The sequence below is a fragment of the Mesoplodon densirostris genome, chromosome 4 (assembly GCF_025265405.1).
Source record: "Mesoplodon densirostris isolate mMesDen1 chromosome 4, mMesDen1 primary haplotype, whole genome shotgun sequence".
NCBI classification, from domain to species: domain Eukaryota; kingdom Metazoa; phylum Chordata; class Mammalia; order Artiodactyla; family Ziphiidae; genus Mesoplodon; species Mesoplodon densirostris.
The window spans coordinates 116,503,455-116,522,402 of record NC_082664.1 but is presented as its reverse complement, the minus strand read 5'-3'; the positions used below and the strand labels follow the sequence as shown (position 1 = coordinate 116,522,402).

At 49.0% G+C, this 18,948-nt stretch overlaps 1 protein-coding gene across 6 annotated transcripts; it reads right to left on the bottom strand.

Annotated features, from left to right (window-relative positions):
- Nucleotides 1–690: 690 nt before the first annotated feature.
- DNAJA4 (DnaJ heat shock protein family (Hsp40) member A4) lies at nucleotides 691–17,031 on the bottom strand. Of its 6 annotated transcripts, none has more exons than XM_060096937.1 (8): nucleotides 16,762–16,930; nucleotides 16,238–16,376; nucleotides 11,003–11,183; nucleotides 8,973–9,077; nucleotides 7,842–8,069; nucleotides 6,603–6,833; nucleotides 2,757–2,857; nucleotides 691–2,661 (listed from the first exon to the last, which is right to left on the bottom strand). In XM_060096937.1, the coding sequence occupies exons 1-8, from the start codon at nucleotides 16,830–16,832 to the stop codon at nucleotides 2,446–2,448; spliced, it is 1,272 nt and encodes a 423-aa protein (XP_059952920.1). In that variant the 5' UTR covers nucleotides 16,833–16,930; the 3' UTR covers nucleotides 691–2,445. The 6 variants fall into 6 exon arrangements, with proteins under 6 accessions (XP_059952920.1, XP_059952922.1, XP_059952921.1 ...); XM_060096939.1 differs by lacking the exon at nucleotides 16,762–16,930 and adding an exon at nucleotides 16,560–16,598; XM_060096938.1 differs by lacking the exon at nucleotides 16,762–16,930 and adding an exon at nucleotides 16,544–16,578.
- Between the last annotated feature and the right edge of the window lie 1,917 nt (nucleotides 17,032–18,948).

Genomic DNA, 18,948 nt, shown 5'->3' with positions numbered 1-18,948 from the left:
ATGTCCCCTGCCACACTTTTTCACCCTATTAATTTTAGAGAAGCTGTAACTTGCTGGGTGGGTATTACTGCCTTAACAGCGTCTACAGGCTCAAACCTGTACTTACTCTGGTTGACCTCTTGCCTGGAGGTACGTGTACCTCAGTTTTCTCCTCAGCGGCCCGCTTGAGACATGGTCTGCGTATAATGGGAAAGGTGTATGTAGCTAACCCTCCAAAGTTTGTTGCTTTTTACTGATCATAACTTCATATGATTCATGTCAGGTCCTGTGCTTTTCTTCCAAACTCCCCATAACCCTTAGAATCAAGCCCATACTCTTTAGGTAGCCCCTCGCTTCTCTCTCCTGCCTCTTTGCCTTGTTCACCCTCCTGTAACCACATAGCCCTGGCCATTTCCTCTGCCTAGAATGTTTCTTCCTCAGACCTTTAGAGGTCTCACTGCTTTCAGGTAGCTGCTCAGGGGTCAGCTCCCAGTAGAGGCCTTCCCCTGGTCCCTTTCCCATTACTCTTTCTTCACTGCAGTCATCATTGCATGATGTTTGTATTTATCCCCACCCCCAAAATATAAGCTCCGTGAGAGTGGAAACTTCATTCCGTATATCAACCAATATGAGGCAAACTGGCAGTTAGCACTGGTCATTGGAGCTCAAGAAAATTAAAAAACAAACAAACAAAACCATCTGTCATACCAGCTCAATTTTAATTTTAAAGTGACAAATATACAGGTGGAATAAATTTTAAGCAACACCCTCCAAATTCGCTTTGTGACAAGGAGCTGAATGTAATTTTGCCTCATCATCAACCAGACAGTTTTCTAGCAATAATTTATTAGGCAGTCACAGCACAGAAACAAAACACCCTGGAGTTGTGGTCCATTCGTCAACTGATTTTCATATAGGCTTAGTTGGAAGAATAGGTTTTATGTCTTTCCTGACTAAAGGTCAAAGTGGGACAGGTGGGCTCTTTCTATACCTATTTTGAGCAAATTATGCCCACCCACTAGCCAGCTGGAGCCTGGTCCATCCGCTGGACCTACCTGCCATGGGTCTCATCTACCCTTTGGCCCTCCTGGGGAGGTCCCTGGTCTGAGTCAAACTCTCAGATACTGTATAACCAATAAGGGTGGATCTGAAAAGTGGCCTCTGCTTTAACCCAGCAGCTTAGAAGGCAGGAGTTTTCCTTCATGACGACTGTTGTGGGAAGGAAAGGAGCAGTAATGGCTAAAGGTTGAGGTAACCCTAAATTTAAATTGTAGTCTACCTGCCAGGAGTTAATAAATAATATCCCTCCCAACAAGTTATCATTTATAGTGGTAGTCCATACAGACTGCAGTCCAGAGGAGAACTTCAGTTCTCACTAAAACATTATCCCTTGAGCAGGAAGCCCTTTGTGATATGGCTGTGCAAGGAGAGGAACCATCCTTTGGAAGGGAGTTCAATCTGGGAGAATGAGGTGGAAAACACTGAGATGTCCTCTGCCTTTCCAGACCCTCAAGTCATCTAGGATCACTGGTCAGACAGGGAAGCTGGCTGTGCCACGGGGCTGAACCACCAGCGTCTCCCGTGGATTCCCTTGCACTGAGGCTGCTGCGGACATGGATGGTTTTGTTATCTTCACAAGTAAGCACTTTGGTGGGAGAGCACTGCAAAGGCTGTCAACAGAAAATAAAACAACAAAAAAACAAGGTGCGGGGGGAGCAGGCAGACAGTTTTATCAGCGTTTCATTTAAAACACTGGTTTGTCCTCACCGCAAGGCCTGGAAGGTTCAGGAAGCTTCCAAGAGAGATGATCAGACACACTCACACTCCATTCCAAGCATTCAAGGGCACAGGACAGTAGGAACCAAGTTGGCCCTGCAGCCCACTCAGCGCGAACCAGGCACTGCAGCCAAGCCCAACCCACAGATGTGCTTTTATTCTTTAGAAGCATCTAGAATCTAGATTCAGAAATGTCACATGAGCAGCCCTGAGATCATGCCCTCAGTAACTTTGCCATTATGAGGGAGGTGGGGAGGGAAAGAAACCGCAGAGGTAGACGTGGGCCAGGTCAGGTCGCCCACTTCATGCCTGAAGGTCTGCTAGGGGGCTGAGTGCTGTTGTCTGGGCTGTGCTTTATTGGTGGAACTGAACTATGGCAAAGCCACTAGAAGTACGAAGTGTCCGTGCGGTCACTGGCATCTCAAAAATATCCTGAAAATGTAAATAGATTCCATATGCAGACTAGAGTGATTTACACTTAAAACACTTAAATATAAATTAAGCTATAACTTAAGTTACAACCAAAAGAAAAACAAAAGAAAAACCAAAAAGACACTCAGCAGTTGAGAATGCTGAACACATACACAGGACACCCCAAACACGAGGCCATTAAAGCGATGCCATTTTCATTGGGCCAACTTTACATTCATCATGTGCTAGTCCAGCCGGGCCACGCTGCACCGGGCCACATCATGCCGTCTGGCACTGCACTCCGGCCCGGGGCCCGTCATCATCCTCCTCATAGGCCTCCCTGTGCTGGCGCCAGTTCTGCTCATTGGGATTAAACTCCATCAGCTCCACCTGATCCATGTCATCTGTAATCCTGACTTTCTGTCGAGGAGGGAGCAGAGCTTCCAGCTGGGGAAGGTTGTCTGGAGACAGCCAGTGTTTTTCAGGAAAAATAACCTGTAAAGGGTGAGGTGGGAAAGAGCAGTTGTTGCTTCCCTTCCCAATTAAGGCATTTAATATATGTGCCATGAGAATAAAACACATGCACTTACTAAAAACTGTATGATCAGAGTCCCTTTCTCCAGGGGTGCTTTGTAGATTGGCATTCCTTCATTACGCACACATTTCAGGTCCCCGTGCTTTACCACCTCACCTGCCGCAGAGAAGGTTTACTTATGAAACAGGAAGATGGAGGGCAGCCTGGAGAGGTCAGTCCCTGTGTTGGGAGAGCCTGGGGCAGACACCATCACCCCCACAGCAGCAGGCAAAGGCAGGGGTCATGGGGCATCTGACTAAAAAGCTGGTCCCGACCAGAATGATGCCTGTCAGAGGAACCGGCTGGGTGAGGGGGATGAGAGGGAGGGGGGCGGGAGTGGAACCCTCTCTGACCCACACACTGGGCTCCTGCAGTGTATACAAGGAGGAGCGGGCTGAAGCCTTCATCATAAGGTTGGTTTAAAAAAGTGAACTGGGAGTCAACACTCAGTCTGGGTAAACAGGGGTGATACCTGTCAGCCTGCCTCTTGCGTCAGGCTGTCACTACAACCTTCCCATGAGTGGGAGGAGCGTCTGCTCCTCAGAGACTCAAGCAGAGCTTGGAGCAGGAATGGGCCTCAAAGAGTCCAGCCAGATCCCACCTGGCAGGAGAGCCAGCCTTCTGGGTAGGTGGCTCTGGCCACAGGCAGTCTCCATGAGCTGGTGGGCTGGAGCTGGTCTGGCTTGCACTTGCTGGATCTTACATTCTACACTTTTTCAAAAGGCATCATGGGAGTTTAGTCTCCCCAGAGCTCTTGGTTCACCCCCAAATCTAAAAGTATCATTTCCTTCCAAACATGAAAAGAAAAGTGATAAAAGGGTCTCTTAAAAAAGTATGCTCTTCGGCTCAGTAATGAAAATGGACAAAGAAAGAAATGTTCAGAAAAAATGGTTGGGGGGAGCCCAAACACTCATTTATTCAGCATCCCACTCCCCTGGATGAACTCTCTCAAGAGGAAATCTTTTTTTTTTTTTTTTTTGTGCAGTACGCAGGCCTCTCACTGTTGTGGCCTCTCCCGTTGCGGAGCACAGGCTCCGGACATGCAGGCTCAGCGGCCATGGCTCACGGGCCCAGCCGCTCTGCGGCATGTGGGATCCTCCCAGACTGGGGCACGAACCCGTGTCCCCGGCATCAGCAGGCGGACTCCCAACCACTGCACCACCAGGGAAGCCCCAAGAGGAAACCTTTTAAAGTATCTCATGGGGGTTTTTAAAATAAAGGGTGTGGAGGACTCTCTGCTTGGGGGTCATTCAGTGCAGGGCTGTGACTCACATGTGGCCCTCAGAGCTGCTGACTGCAGGAGGAGCCCATTAGCTAAACGGCCCCAGGCTGCTGGGCTTGTTATGGTCTTTGCTTTGTTTTTAATAGCTTTTCTGTCTCTTTGCTCCTGTCAGGTGTCACACTTCTTGTTGCTCTCAGCACAACTCCTCAGGCTTCTCCTTCTAACTCACTGGGGGGCAGGGAAACCGTGGGACCAAGCATGGACAACCACGTGTAAGAGAAGGAAAGAGATGATGAGTCAGCCCTTCCGTGAGGTACATATCTGCCTTCAGTCAGGGGGATCACACCCTGGTGAAGCTCTTAAGGCACTTTTTTCTTTAATCTCCTGATTCTCAGCCATGCTCAGACAGCCTAAAGGCCTCTGGCGAGGAAGGCACTTCAGTAGCAGAAGACGAAATGAAGGAAAGAGAAGCCAAAACAAGAAAAGAAGAGGTGAAAGAAAAGGACTCAAAAAAGATAAATGAGCAAAAAGAAAAAGCACAGGAGAAATCTCCAGCAGAAGGTTTTCTGGACACCCTGCCCTTCCTTATAAGTAAGCAAGGAAACAGGTTTCTCAGGGTTTACGACTTCCTTCCCTCTGGGGCTCACTTCCTCTCTTTCGTCCTTGGCTCCCAGTTTCCCTGTGGCTGGGATCAGCTGGGAGGCAGCAAGGAACACTGGGCTCCAATCCCATGGCAGGGGCCCCTGCTCCAGGGAGCTCGGCCAAGGACGAGCTTTCGCAAAGAAGTTACACAGCACCCCAAAGATGCTGCCCAGCTCATGCTCCCCGAAGGGCTGGAATCAGGTCTGAGACAATGTTAGGGGGTCTTGGACATGATACCAGGGGTCTTGGGCACACACCCTCTCACAGCCTGTGGCCTAGGGCTTTGTGTGAACTATGATCCCCAAACTTTCCTACAGAAGTGAGGGGAGGAATTGGGTACATTGGGAGGCTTACAGATTGGAATCTAAAGGAAGGTGCTGTATTTAAAATTTTCATACATATTTTCATTATACTGCAGTGCTTTCCCCCAATCCGTAAGTATATCTATAGACAAACACAGAAAAGAAAAATCAGGGTAAATTTTTAACAACAGGCAAATCATATATGTGTGGTCTTCATACTGTTTTTATTTTTACAACTTTTTGTTAGTTTGAAATTGTTTCCAAATAAAAAGTAAAAAACAAAAGCAAAAAACCCCAAAACAAACCTCTGATCAAGACTTGGATATATAATTCCGTTTCACTTATACCCAGAAAAGAGGAAACAGAAAAAGCCAAAGAGGAAAGTGGCAGAGAAAGAGAACAGGCCAGAAAGGGGAAGAGAGAAATGGACACAGAGGCAGGAAAGCCCTGGATGGAGGCTAGGGAGGCAAGGTGGCTCACTCCACTGGACTTCAGGGTCTTAATTACACTGCCCTCGGACAGGCTTATTGGCTGGTTACCTCCCACCCCAGCTCTGAGCCTACCCCTCTAGCCTAAACCTCAGATACCCACAGAAGTCACTCCCTAACCCTGTGGCCAGCGAGGGGACCAGAGCGGCACTGCTCACGGCCAGTGATGGGGTCACAGATGTCTGGGTGGCTCAGCCACCACCACACCTGTCCAGACATTCTTTGACATGGACAACTGACCTGAAGTGCTATTCGGAGGCAGCTTCAAGTCGAGGGCCCCAGCCTGGCCTCTCTCCCTTCTCCAATTTGCCTGGCCTCCTCACAGCCCCTTCCAGGCAAGTCCTCTGGGGCCCACATGGACTCAACTGCAGTGAACACTAGCCCTCCTGGGAGCTGGGAGCCTGGCATCTATACACGTGCTGGCAGGCTGAGCTCTCAGGCCTTTGAGAACCCTTTGGGTCCAGAGGCAGCTCCCTCAAGCTCCTGTGCCTGTGTGCAGACGGGCAGTTCTCTAGAAGCCGCCAAGGATAAGCTGGCAGGCGATGTCTTTTTTTTTTTCAGGAAAATTCTATTTTAAAATGTCTCTCACATGTAATCAACAACACAGAGGCTAGAGAAACATGAATGAATCAGCACAGATCACCATTTGATAGAAAAACACCACCTATTATCAGCTGTGTTTTATTATACAAAAGTTAATTTTTAGGGCTTCCCTGGTGGCGCAGTGGTTGAGAGTCCGCCTGCCGATGCAGGGGACACGGGTTCGTGCCCCGGTCTGGGAAGATCCCACATGCCGCAGAGCGGCTGGGCCCGTGAGCCATGGCCACTAAGCCTGCGCGTCTGGAGCCTGTGCTCCGCAATGGGAGAGGCCACAACAGTGAGAGGCCTGTGTACCGCAAAAAAAAAAAAAAAAAAGTTAATTAAAAAAAAAATTTAAGTTAAATTGGCAGGTTCCAGGTAGAAATTTAGATCCCCAAGATTCCTTTTTTGAGGCTCTTTCCCCAAAACTGAATTTTTTTCGTGGAGATTATAAAAGAAATTCATAAAATTCTCAAAAGCCCCTAGTGATCACTTTAAATTTAGAGAAAATCAAGTCACAGTAACTTGTGCAACAGAAGTCAACCTTGAATGTGAAACCAGGCTGAGCTGCCAGCATCATTATGCCAAACATACAGAAGAACTACAGCGAAACACATCTGAAACATTACCTGATTTGGATGTAATAATAAGGACTCGATCATCCAGTGTTTTTATCATCTTCTTGAAGCCACAAAGGGCTTCAGAAAGCTGAATTTTCATTTTCATGATCAAGTCATGGCCTCGTCTCTGAAAGACACTATGATCCTTCTGATCAAGCACAATTATGACATCACCAGGCTCCAGCTCAGGCTCCTGATCTCCTTCTCCATGAAACAGTATCTTTTGCCCATCTTTCATACCTATGAAACATCATCCCCTTCTGATTAGCCACTTCTCTTAAAAACCATACTTCTGACAAAGCTTTTGAGGAAGGCTCACAGAGAGCCCTTTGGGGGTTCTTTATTCATCAAACCTCCCAACCTCGTGCAGGCCTGGGGCTGGGATTACCACTGACCGAGAGGCCTCACCCGCCTCGGCATAACGAGGGTCCTCAGCCAAGTGTGCAGCAGGGAGAGTGGGAAACGAGGCCGCCATATCGCAAGTTCACCACGCACTCCCCGCCCTCCTGGCCATGCGATGCTACAGCTGACAGTGCACTGTGAGCAGAAGGTCACCGCCTGCTTCTTGACGCACAAGCAGCACTGGGCTCTGGGGACCTTCTAATAAGTCTCTGTGCACACAGGCACAGTGTTCAGTCCCTCCATATGTGTGCTGGTTTGGGTGTTGATCTGTGTACTTTGGTCTCTCACCTAAATACATTTGCTGGATTAGGAAGCCACAGAATGATCAGGGGGAACAACTAAGAGGGGAAAAGACCCTAAAATAATGGCCCCAGGCAAAATGAACAGCAGGAGGAAGGTGCTGGATTTGGGAGAATCTGCTGCAACAGAGGGGAAATGTGTGGAGAAAAGGGACATACAGCTACGAAGACTTAGATAAGCTTTTACGGCCAGTGAGCGACAAAAGCCATTAGGAATAACACTCCCAGTGACTCTAAAGTAATGGTTTGAGAAGGGCAAGAGAGGGCAGTTAACCAAAATCAAGGTTTCCAATCCAGGGCATTGGAAAACCTTACAAAGAGGTTTTGTAAGCAAGAAAACTTTGGCAGGTGACTCAGATGGAAATAAAGCCAGGGAGGGTCAATGGAAGATGCCCTGGGAATTGGAGGAACTGACGGCACACTCTAACGGCATTTAAATACCAGTTGTGCTGTGTCTCATTTCCCAGATACCTAACCCTTGTGCCCCACAATCAGCACCTGAGAGGCATGTCCACCAGCGTGGGGCGCTAGTGCTGCGCAGCCTCACCTTTCTCCACGTGCACCTCGATCATCTTCTTCTCTCGGATGACCTTGGCACCACTGCAGCTTTCACAGCGGTCCTTGGGGTTGATGCGCTCGCCCTGGCCCTTGCACTCGATGCACACGGTCTGGATCTGCTGCACCATGCCCGGCCCTATCTGCTGGATGTGAATCTGCATCCCTCGCCCCTTGCACACTGGGCACTTCTCCACAGATCCCTTCTTCCCACCAACGCCTGTGGGGAGACAGGAACAAGGCTGTGCTCTTCCCTTAGAAGCGTCTCTGCTGGGTGCCACCACAGAAGGATAATGAGCCATGAAATTGGACACTGGGGTTTGAATTCTGACTATTTACAATCATGAAAAGCCATGTGGAAGAGTCTGGATGATTCTAGCCAAGCAGACAATATCCAGATGTTAACGTGTAAGCACAAACATTTGTGGTTTTGGCTATACCAAGATAAATTCATTGCTTTAACTTCACAGAATGTGTTTTCTTCCACCCCAGGGTGGAAGAACACACGTGCCTACGTGTGACCAGTGGAGACTGGAGAAAACAGCCCTGTCCACAAGGGTGGCTACCCAGCCCAGCCACTTCTCTGTGGGACAATGTGTGACCAAGTCACCAGATCTGACTTTTCTTGAAAAATCAGATTTTTTAAAATTACATTAATTACATTTACATTTAAATCAAGGACAGCAAACTATGGCCAGCTGCCTGGTTTTGTAAATAAAGCTTTATTGGAAGGACAGGTATGTCATCTGCTTGTTTACGGTTTATGGCTCCTTTTGCAATAAGAGTTGAATAGTTACGACAGGGACTGCATGGCTCACGAAGCCCAGAAATACCTAGCATCTGGCCCTTTACAGCAAAAGTCTGCCGACCCCTAGGTTGGGTCAACCATTCTTGATTTTTATATTTTTAAAATAATTGTCAACATATTAAATAAATGTGCAGTACAAATAAAAAATGTACAGGGCCAAATGAAATGGATTTGGCCCTCAGGCTACCTGTTTGCAATCTCTGACCTTCACATTTAAAAAGATAAATTAGTTTTCTTTGAATTGTAAATCAGTAAGAATTGTTTCCAGATCTAAGGGACCAGAACTATGAGACTCATTCAGAAATTAATTCTTACCTTCACATTTCTCACAAATTACATTTTTCTGGAGAGCCAATTTCTTTGTGACTCCATTATATAAATCTTCAAGAGTTACAGACAACTGATGTACAACATTCTTGCCTTACCGAGGGAAAAAAAAAGACCAATTAGTAATACTGTATTAAATATACCTCTGTATTAAATACTACCCATATGACCTTTAGTGGTACGAAGTCTCAAACTGTGCCTGTGTCATTCATTCCCTTCCCTGTGGGAAGCAATGCTTGCTTCTGTTACACCTGGCCCATCCTTCTGGCCCTTTGCCAGTATGAGAACTAATACCCTTTCTAGCTATGAGCTAATTATTCAATCATTTATAGATGTCAAAGACTTTCATCTTTATTTTCTAAAACAAATCTGAGAATGAGAGATCAATGAGGAAACCCAAGGCAATGTTAACCAATGAGATTGGTTAACTAGTTTCTCCCCATGAAAGGAGCCCTTTCCTTATAGATGATGCACAAAGTCAGTCTCTGGACCTTTAACTGAAACTCTTCATTGAACATAACGTCCTTTACTTTTTGAGCCCTTCTATGTCTTGTGGCCAAGTGGGAACTCTTTCATCTGTGGAAATCTTGTCCGCACATCCAGGACAGTGGGCCTTTCATCTTCAGGGTGGGAGTCTGTCTGCTCTGGCACCATACCAGCCTGTCAGGACCCACAGCATCAGGTCCCTCTCTGCTGCCCATAGGGCTCTCGCGGTCACCAAGATGCTGTCCTTGTTTATTGGCTGTCAACTTTGAGAGATGACTTAATTAAGGGCGTGAAGTTGTTCATCTCAAGACAGTGAGAGAGCTAGGCAAGAGGATACCCAATGTTTTAATCACATCCAAACTGTCAATTATATGAGCAGGCAACATACCCAGAAAACAGGGTAAGGATTTTTCCCTAATAAACACTTCGTGATTTTCAGCACACTGTATTCACAGAATTGACAGCCAAGCTTTTCAAAGCTCAAAGTCAATTATAATGTGAGAACAAGTACAGCCTTATTTATCCAGGGGCCTCTTGTTGACCTCAAACCACCCTTCTTAAACCTCAATGCAGAGCTTATTTTGATTTCACCCAGGATTTTAATAAGCTTGGTTATCTATCTGGTTTTGAGGTCCAAAGCAGAGTATCAGCCGTAAGCAGGACAGGGGAAGGGGGCTATTAGAGACCACTGGTAACAGAGGTGACAGTCCAGAGCCTGGCAGGAGGTAAGAGGTAGAAAAATTAGGAAGAACAAAACCAGAACTCAAAAACAGGGGCCTGGGGCCATTTCACCAACAGCTAAGTCTCTCAATTCACCTCTGGGGATGAAGCTGCTAGACCTAATGCATTCTGAAGAGAGGGGCAAAGTAGTTTCTTTTACAAAGATGTTCAAACATCAAGGGGTAAATTTTGTTACCTAGAAAATCTCCTGAGCAGGCTGAGAAAATGAGGCCACACTGCACACGGCAGAGCACCAGCCAGAAATAGAGCCCGCGGGCCCCGGCCCAAGTCAGGAGGCACGGGAGGAAGCGTGCAGGAGGGGAGGCGAGCGCGCTCGGCAGAGGCATCACTAAAACCACAGGAGGTGCCGTTTATGTCCCTGAGGAACATAAATGGAACCTGACCCCAACAAGAGAGAAAAAGAGGGCAAGATGAACTTGAACTTCCTCCTTTCTCCTCACCGCCATTTGCTCCTTTTTTTGCGGTGGGAGAGGGGGCACACCATTTGCAGGATCTTAGTTCCCTGACCGGGGACTGAACACAGGCCCCAGCAGGGAAAGCACCGAGTCCTAGCCCCTGGATCACCAGGGAATTCCCCATTTGCTCCTTTATATGTGGTGTTGGGAAGGTGTCAGGCAATTAATTGCTAAATGCACTAAGAGATTCCAGGTAGACTAAACAAGCGATGAACTAAAGCTAATGATCCCCAAACATGACAACGGCACCCTTTTAAGGCATGATCCGTCCTGATTCCAGCAACACGTACAATTTGGAAACTATAAAACTTGCTTAATGTCTTTCAAAGCAGTTACCTCTTCTCTCTCTAGCCATCCGTCCTCCGCCACCAAAGAACATGTCAAAGATGTCCATGGGGGAAGAGAAGCTGGGGCTGCCTGAGCCTCCTTCCTTAATTGCCTGTTCGCCGCCCTGGTCATAAATGTCCCTTTTCTTTGGATCTGAAAGCACTTCATATGCCTGGGATATGAGCTTAAACTTCAAAAGAAAAAAAGAGAGATTAAAAAGAGAAGGTTTGAGTTGTTCATGAAGCAAACCCACCACATAAATGCAATGACAGAGGGATTCTATACCCAACCCCCCAAACTAGCAGGTCTATAAGTTATCTGAAACCTGACTTTTCCATTTAATCCCTTTGTAGAGTGGGATACATAGGGCAAACATTACTAAGGGATGAGAGGCAGGGCCACAGCAGAGAATAAGGATACAGAGCAGTAAGAAGGAGTTTCTCCCTCCTCAGGCTGCACCAGACAGGAAGAAGTAGAGTGGAGCTAAGATGTAGTGAGACCAGGCCAGGGCTTAACCTACAACTGGATAAAGCCCAGGAGGGCTGCTTTCCTAGGTTACTAGCATAAAATCCAACTACAGACATCCTGTGAGCATCCATCCGCATGCAGGCTGCAGACACTGTGCACAAATCTGTCCTGATCTCCCCCCGCCAAAGTCCTGCCCCTCCCATAGTCTCCCCCATAGCTCACTTATTGGCAATTCCAAAAGCTCATTTCCTTTCGCTCACATCTCATCTGTCAACAAATCCTTCTGGTGCTACCTTCAAATGTCCATCTCCAGTGCCCTAAGACAGAACACCCCATGCGTCACATGCCTGCCAAAAATGTATCCTGGAATCCAACTGTAAGAAAAGAATCAGAAAACCCAAACTGAAGTATATTCTGCAGAACTAAAAGACAGGAAAACTAAATGCAGTGTGTGACCCTGGATTGGATCCTGGACTGGATCTTGCGCTGGGGAAAACATTGCTACAAAGGACACTGGAACAACGGGAAAAATGGTAATTTTTTTCTCAATGTTAAACTTCTTAAATTTGATAAATGTATTGTGGTTATGTACAAGGATGTTGTTTTCCCAAAGATAAACATTTAGGGCTGAAAGGTTATGATGTATGCAACTTACCCTCAAAAGCTTTAGCAAATAAGAATAATACAGGGAAAGCAAATGTAGTGACCTATTTATAATCAGTGAAGGTAGGTGAAAGAAAGGCAGGTGTTCGTTGTACCACTCTCACCTTTTCTGCAGATATATGGAAGTTTTTAACATAAAATCAAAACACTATATAAAATATCCAAAATCCATCCCTTCTCACCACTACCACCACCATGCCCGCCCTGGCGGAGGACACCCTCATTGGCCTGGATAGCCACAGTGACCTCCTCACTGGACTCCCATCTTCCGCCTTCACCTCAGCTTTCAGTCTGTTCTCCACACAGCAGCCAGAACTTGCCAGCGAATCACGTCAGTCCTCTGCCCCAAGCCCTCCAAGGGGCCCGACTCACTTGGAGTAAAAGCCAGTTCTGGTCTACAAGCCCAAACTGACACCTTTGCCTCCAGCTCCCCGCAATTCTGCTCGTGCGCCATCGGCCTCCTTGCTGTTCCCCAATACCAGAGCACTCACTGCTGGGATGGTGTCCCCACTGCAATGTCAGCTCCATGAGGACAGGTGGTTAGGTCAGCTTTGTCCACTGCCATATCCCCAAACCTAGAACACTGTCTGGCCTGTAGAAGGTACCTGGTAAATACTTGTTATGTGAATGGCTCAATTCTGGGAATTGAGAAATGAATAAGTGAGATAGGGTCTTCGCCGTCCAGGGGAATGGTTTAGGAAGAAAAAAAAAAAATACAGAACATACAGGAAAAAAAAGTGCTTTGAATATACAAATATGGAAACTGACAGACACTAGGTTTTCTCTTGTACTACAGATCCCCGATAGAGATCTAATAAGTAACTAATAAATAATAAATGATAGCTAATAAATAATAGCTAACAACTGGGTAATTCAAAAAACTGTCTTAGAGACATCAGAATCATACTCAAGGTAGTTAGGTCTTTTGGTACGTTGATTCTCCCACCATTTCTGTAAAGAAGTAGGTATCGTTCACCACTGCTCCTTTCCACAGAAGGAAAATAAGGTGTAGGGATTAGGTGCCCGGTAAGGAAGATCAGAAAGCAACCAGGCCAGGCTGCCCCCAGGGTGTCTCTGGGCCCGTCTGTACTAGGTAAACATGCTTCAAGAAAATGTCCATTAGAAACACTCTGGATAATTGAAAGACTTTTGCACTTAACAGAATGGATGATTAATCTAAAAAGGAAAAGGAATGCCCTGTCACTTGGGGCATTCAACCAGAGGCCAGACCTCACAAAGGGGCGGGGCTCCCACTACCCTGGGGGTGGGGGTGGGATCTCAGCACTCCAGAGTCTAATTCAGTCCCTGCCTGACCCCCACCCATCTCACAGTTGGAGACTAGTACTCTGACCAACTCACCTTTCAGACTGTAATAATTTGCCACAGTTCCTTTAATAAGATTATTACGCAGCTGGAAAAATGGCTTTGGAGACTATGTAGCAACTGGGAAAAGTATTACTATAAAATATTCAGTGGTGAGGAAAAAAAAACCCTATGTGCCAGGATGACCATGTACAGTCACCCTGGAGAAAGCCTGGAAATAAACACAGGGACAGCAGTTAGAGTGATGTGTACTTGGTGGGTTTTCCTCAATATTCTGAAATTTTCTGCACTGTTATGCTCTCTTTTATGATTTTTTAACTTAAAAATCTATTATTCAAACTAAAAGTTACAGTAAAATTGGCCAAAAGACCAAACTCATCTCAAAAGCTGGCTGGAGTTAATAGCCAAGAACATACCCCTTATCACGGCCCCTGAAAGGGACTCGCTTACTGACCCGCTGCCCGTGTGTCTTTCAGAAAAGTAGAGACTCCATACAGAACACCTGACAACAAACACCGGCCGCCCAATGCTTAGCAACACAGGACAACAGGCCACAAAACAAAGACCAACACCCTAATAGCCTTCTCAGTTGCCCTGGAGCAAGGGGGAACGGACTGGCTCAGTCTGTTTTTGAAGAGACATTAATACAGTGACAAACTTGGGGGGAAAAAATAAAAAGGTTCCACCTATGAACAGATAAAGTGGACAAGAACTACACACAAACTTGCACAAAAAAGAAAAGGCCTACACAGTGTGCCCAGCACACAGCAGGACCAAAAAGGAGGTATCTGGTGAGTGAATGAATGAATGAGTCCTCTCTAGGGAACTTTACAGCAGTTTCTATAAGTTGTGTCCCCAGTCTCCTCAACCCCTTTCGTTTCTAGGGAATACAGGTAGCAAACAAGGAATCATAATTAAATTAGGATGAGGACTAGGCCAGTGGTTCAGCCTATGGTCAGAGGCCGGAAGAAGTTTTAGCTGAGAACTAAATTAAAGGGTTTTATCCCCTTCATGGAAGGTGGGAAGGGAAAAGTATTCTTGGAACATCACAGAATCCCCCACCTCTAAGCTGAAAGGGACCCGCCAGACACTTCAAGAGCCTCACTTAAGTGACACTAATTCAGTATCTGGCTATAAATAAATATTAGTTTAAAACAAATCAACCACCTCTGCTCAGGCAGGTATACGCAGGGCAACACCTACAGAAATGTAGTACAGGTTAAGTCCAATTTTAAGAAAGCTTCAGAACACCAAGAGCAGACTCACTCCAATGGCACACAGCCATGACTTACTCTTGGAGAGTGCCATGAGATCTGACCTGAACCAGGGTCAGAAGGCTTTCCCACGTGCCGCCTCTGAAACGTGAAATTAGAAGCCTGGGTGCGCTCTCCTTAAAGGCTACTCTCAGCAACAGCCTACAGTGAATTTAGGGAGCACATCTATGAATCACCAACACCACGTAGAAAGCCAGTGACTTTAAAAGCTACAGTAAGCCACCTAAATATAGATGAGAATGAACACGAGTAACAGACAAATGGTCTTCCAGGAAAGCATTTTAAACTTGTGACAGCGACACTCGGCACCTGTGGCTAAATATAAATATCCTATCACTGTTGCCACCCAGCCAACCTTCTTTAGGCAGGTTTCTCCAGCTTGGAAAAGCTAACACAGACAGGTATTTTGATACTACAGTCGTTTCCATGAATCTAAATGCTAGACAGGTAATCTATGGCTTCAAAAGTGGCCCAGGTGTCATTGCTATCAGTTACCACAAAAGCCCCACCTCCCAAAAGCCATCTAGGATATCCCAAGTTTTAAAAGAAAATGGCAAGAAGTCAAAGGAGGAGTGGGAAGGCCAATAAGCTTTCCCAAGGATCAATGCCTGATCTTTCTTATCACCTATTCTGGTGGGTAATGAGCTTCCTTGGGCATAACAAGCAGGTTGACTCTTTTCCTGTGAGCTGGATGAAAAAGTTTAATTTAGGCCACTATGATGCAGAGCATTTTTCAGCCTATTATTATTGGTACTTAGGATCCACTGCAGGTCATTTGTCACAGGAAACCTGTAATGTTCATATAAAATGATGTGTCAGGTTAAAGATCTCCATGTCCCTGTTTAATAAAGAAAAGGTGATTATTCAATGTCTGACAACCTTGATCAGGCAGGAGACAGGCACACAGAACAAATCCAGTCGGCCATTCTCAAGAAGGACACCGAGTTTGTCCAAGGTACTAACTCAGATTAAAGAAACTCACCTCTAGGGCTTATGCATCAACAGGGAATATGAGCACAAAAATAATTCAACCCCGGTCGTCCCCAGCAAGTACACAACTTCTTCTGGTCGCGTGTGCCTCAGTTTCCCGGCTTGCTGGCTGCCTTTCCGACAGGAATGCCCGCAAACCCTAGGAGAACTGGGCCCCCACGTTTCAGTCCCGGCCCTCCCCGGCGTTCGGAGGAGCCCTTGTGGAGCGAAGGGAGGAATGAATGGGCTGCGCGGGGGCTCACGAGGGGTCCCGGCGCCTCGGGCCCCGGCACCAGCCCCGATGCCCAGCCCGGCGAGGCTGGGGCTCGGCGAAGCGCCCTCCAATTGACCGCGCCGCGCCCGCTCCGCCTCGGACCACCCCCGGCCCCGGCCCGGCCCGGCCCGGCCCCGCGGCGTGGTGCGCGGCACCTGGCGACCGCCTCTCCAACAAACGCGGCTCGGGTTCCCCGCCGCCTTCAATAATTCACAGCCCCCGAGCTCCGGGCTAAATAATTGACGGCGGGCCCCGCGCGAGCCCGGCCCGCACCTTCTCGCCCTCATCCGGGTTCTTGTCCGGGTGGTACTTGAGCGCCAGCTTCCGATAGGCCTTCTTGATCTCCTCCGGGGAGGCGCTGGGCTTCACCCCCAGGATGTCATAGTACTGGGTCTCCTTCACCATCTTTCCTCTGCGGGGCGGGGCGGGCAGGACGGTCAGCGCGCCCCGGACGCCCCAACTGGGCCCCTGGCCCGCGCCCCCACCCCCGCCGCCCGCCCGCGGGTCACGGTCACGGCTGCCGCCGCCGCCGCCGCCGCCGCCGCCGCCCGGGGCTCCCTCCCGCCTGCGCCGGGATACCCTCCTCTCCCAGTACCGCCGCACTCGAGCCGCCGGCTCCTCCGCGGCGGGTTTTATTCGGCGCCGGCGGAAGGTTCCGCAAGGAGACAGTGACGCCACAAAGGCCCAGAACCTTCGCGGAGGTTCCGGCGGCGCCTGGAGCTGACTAGCTGGGGCGCTGTGGCGGGTTAGCGGCCCGGACCCCCGACGCCCCGGCCCGGCGCGACCCCCCGGCTCACCCGGTCGCCTGTTCCTCCGGCCTGAAGTCTGAGTATCCGGAACTCCAGTTCTGACTGCCGCCCCGGGCCATGTTGGGGGGCTTGGAAGACGGCTTTGGAGTGGAGGGCGCCTTCCGACGGCCTCCCCGGGGCCGTCCCTTTTCCCTTGCGTGGGTCCGTGGGTCCGGCTGGCTCGAAGATCAGGTGGCCTGAAGGGCAGCGTCGGCGGGAACCCTGCCCCGAGGGGGTTGGACTGGGAGGGCTGCGCCCCGCTGTCCCCACCCGGCCTCTCCCTGGGGGTGTGGCCGCCCTCTGGTCCTGTCCAGGATGCGCCCTGAGGCATGCCTCGGATTGTTGCGTTTTTGAGGGTTTTGGAGTGGGTAGGGGCCCTCTACCGTGCTGGGGTCGCATTTCCCGAGGCCATTTCCTGAAGCTGCTGGCGCCCCCCGGGGCATCTTCAAGGCTGAGGTGAGCCTAAGCCCTTGCAGATACTTACAGTGGTGCTTTGCTGGCCCCAGCTGTGGACGGTGCTCTCTCAACTGCCCACAACTGGGAACACTTGACGTCCCCCAGATGTGGGGAGTGACGCCCATTAGATGTGAGCAGCGACGTCCACCAGGTCTCCCAAAGGTGGGCAGTGCCCCCTCCGAACCACTAAGGTTGGACCAGCCTCGTGGGCGCAGTGGGCATGGGGGTGGGGTGGGAGAGCGGTTCTGGAGACTGCAGCAGGACCCTCACTGCCTGGTACAGTAACGGGTCCCTGACTTCCTTCGGCTGTGCCCAGCTCCCAGCAGGTGCCTGGTAGCAAGGATCACCACCCACTACAGGAACGTGGGCGTGGGAAGCAGCGCTATCAGAGAACTGCAGGCCGCCTTGCTCCGGCCCAGCCTTGACTTCTGCCGATGGTACACTGTCAGGAAGGGTTGGCCACTGCTCACCTGTCTGGGATCCCTTGGCCTCGTTTTGGGTCCTGTGGCTGAGGCAAGTACTATCCCCTCCTCCACGTGTTCAGTGGGGGTGAGAAATGACTTTTAACTTGCAAGAGAAATTAAGCTGCTCATTTCTGTTCTTGGAGACATTGCTTTTTCCCTCTCAAATAGACCTCTGAAGAGCAGTAACCTTTGGCAGAGAACTCAGAGCTGGAGGTCAACAAACCTGATTCCATCCCCAGATGTTATTAACTATATGAGCCTTAGCCTCTCTGAGCTTGTTTCCTCATCAGCAGGACATGGTCATTGCCGCCTGCCTGCCTGCCTGCCTTCCTTCCTCTTGCAAGGATCACATGGGATGATCACTGTGAAGGCTTCTAGCACACAGTGATCATCCAAATCTCAAACCTGGCTGTTCATAGGGATCACCTGGGAGCTTCTAAAAATCCCAGTGTCCAGGCTGCACCCCAGACCAATTGCACCAGAACTTCTGGGGGTGGAACCCAAGCATCAGTACTTTTAAAGCTCCCCAGGTGATTCCACTGAGCAGCCAGAGCTGAGAACCACTGCCCTGCACCACACATTTATCCAGACTCAATAGTCTGGACCAGTGACACTGGCAGGAAGGGCATTTGTGGGTGGTCAGAGCCTATAGGCATAGAATGGGCCTATGAACTCTGGAACCAGTGAGACCTAGGTTCCAGTTGCTACCTCTGGCTGCCTGACCTTGGGCAGGTGATTTAACCTTTCTGAGCCTTAGATTCCTCAACCTTTTTATGGGGATAATATTAAGAGTATCTACCTCATAAGCTCTTGAAGCACCTGGCTCATAGTCTCATCACACGATGATGCATTATGTTCTTTTCACTTTCATCTAAGCTGAAGAAGCTGACAAAGATTCTCTCATGGGCTTCCCTGGTGGCGCAGTGGTTGAGAGTCCGCCTGCCGATGCAGGGGACACGGGTTCGTGCCCCGGTCCGGGAGGATCCCACATGCCGCGGAGCGGCTGGGCCTGTGAGCCATGGCCGCTGGGCCTGCGGGTCGGGAGCCTGTGCTCCGCAATAGGAGAGGCCGCAATGGTGAGAGGCCCTCGTACCGCAAAAAAAAAAAAAAAGATTCTCTCCTTTATGAAACTCTAGCCAGTCTCCTCTGAGCCCTCTTCTCAACTAGGCCTCAGCCTTGGCCTGTAAAGACTTGAACAACCATTAGCATAGTTTCTAATAGCTCAAGGCTGCCTCCCTAAGATGACTCTAACACCACCCCACTTAAAGTGCCTGCC

Bases quoted from the DNA above. Each gene is read 5' to 3' on its own strand.
- DNAJA4 (XM_060096937.1), bottom strand. From the start codon at position 16,832: ATGGCCCGGGGCGGCAGTCAGAACTGGAGTTCCGGATACTCAGACTTC. The intron at 16,377-16,761 runs GTGAGCCGGGGG...CCCGCCCCGCAG, and splicing joins CCGGAGGAACAGGCGACCGG to AGGAAAGATGGTGAAGGAGA. The intron at 8,070-8,972 runs GTAAGAATTAAT...GTCTCCCCACAG, and splicing joins AATTTGTGAGAAATGTGAAG to GCGTTGGTGGGAAGAAGGGA.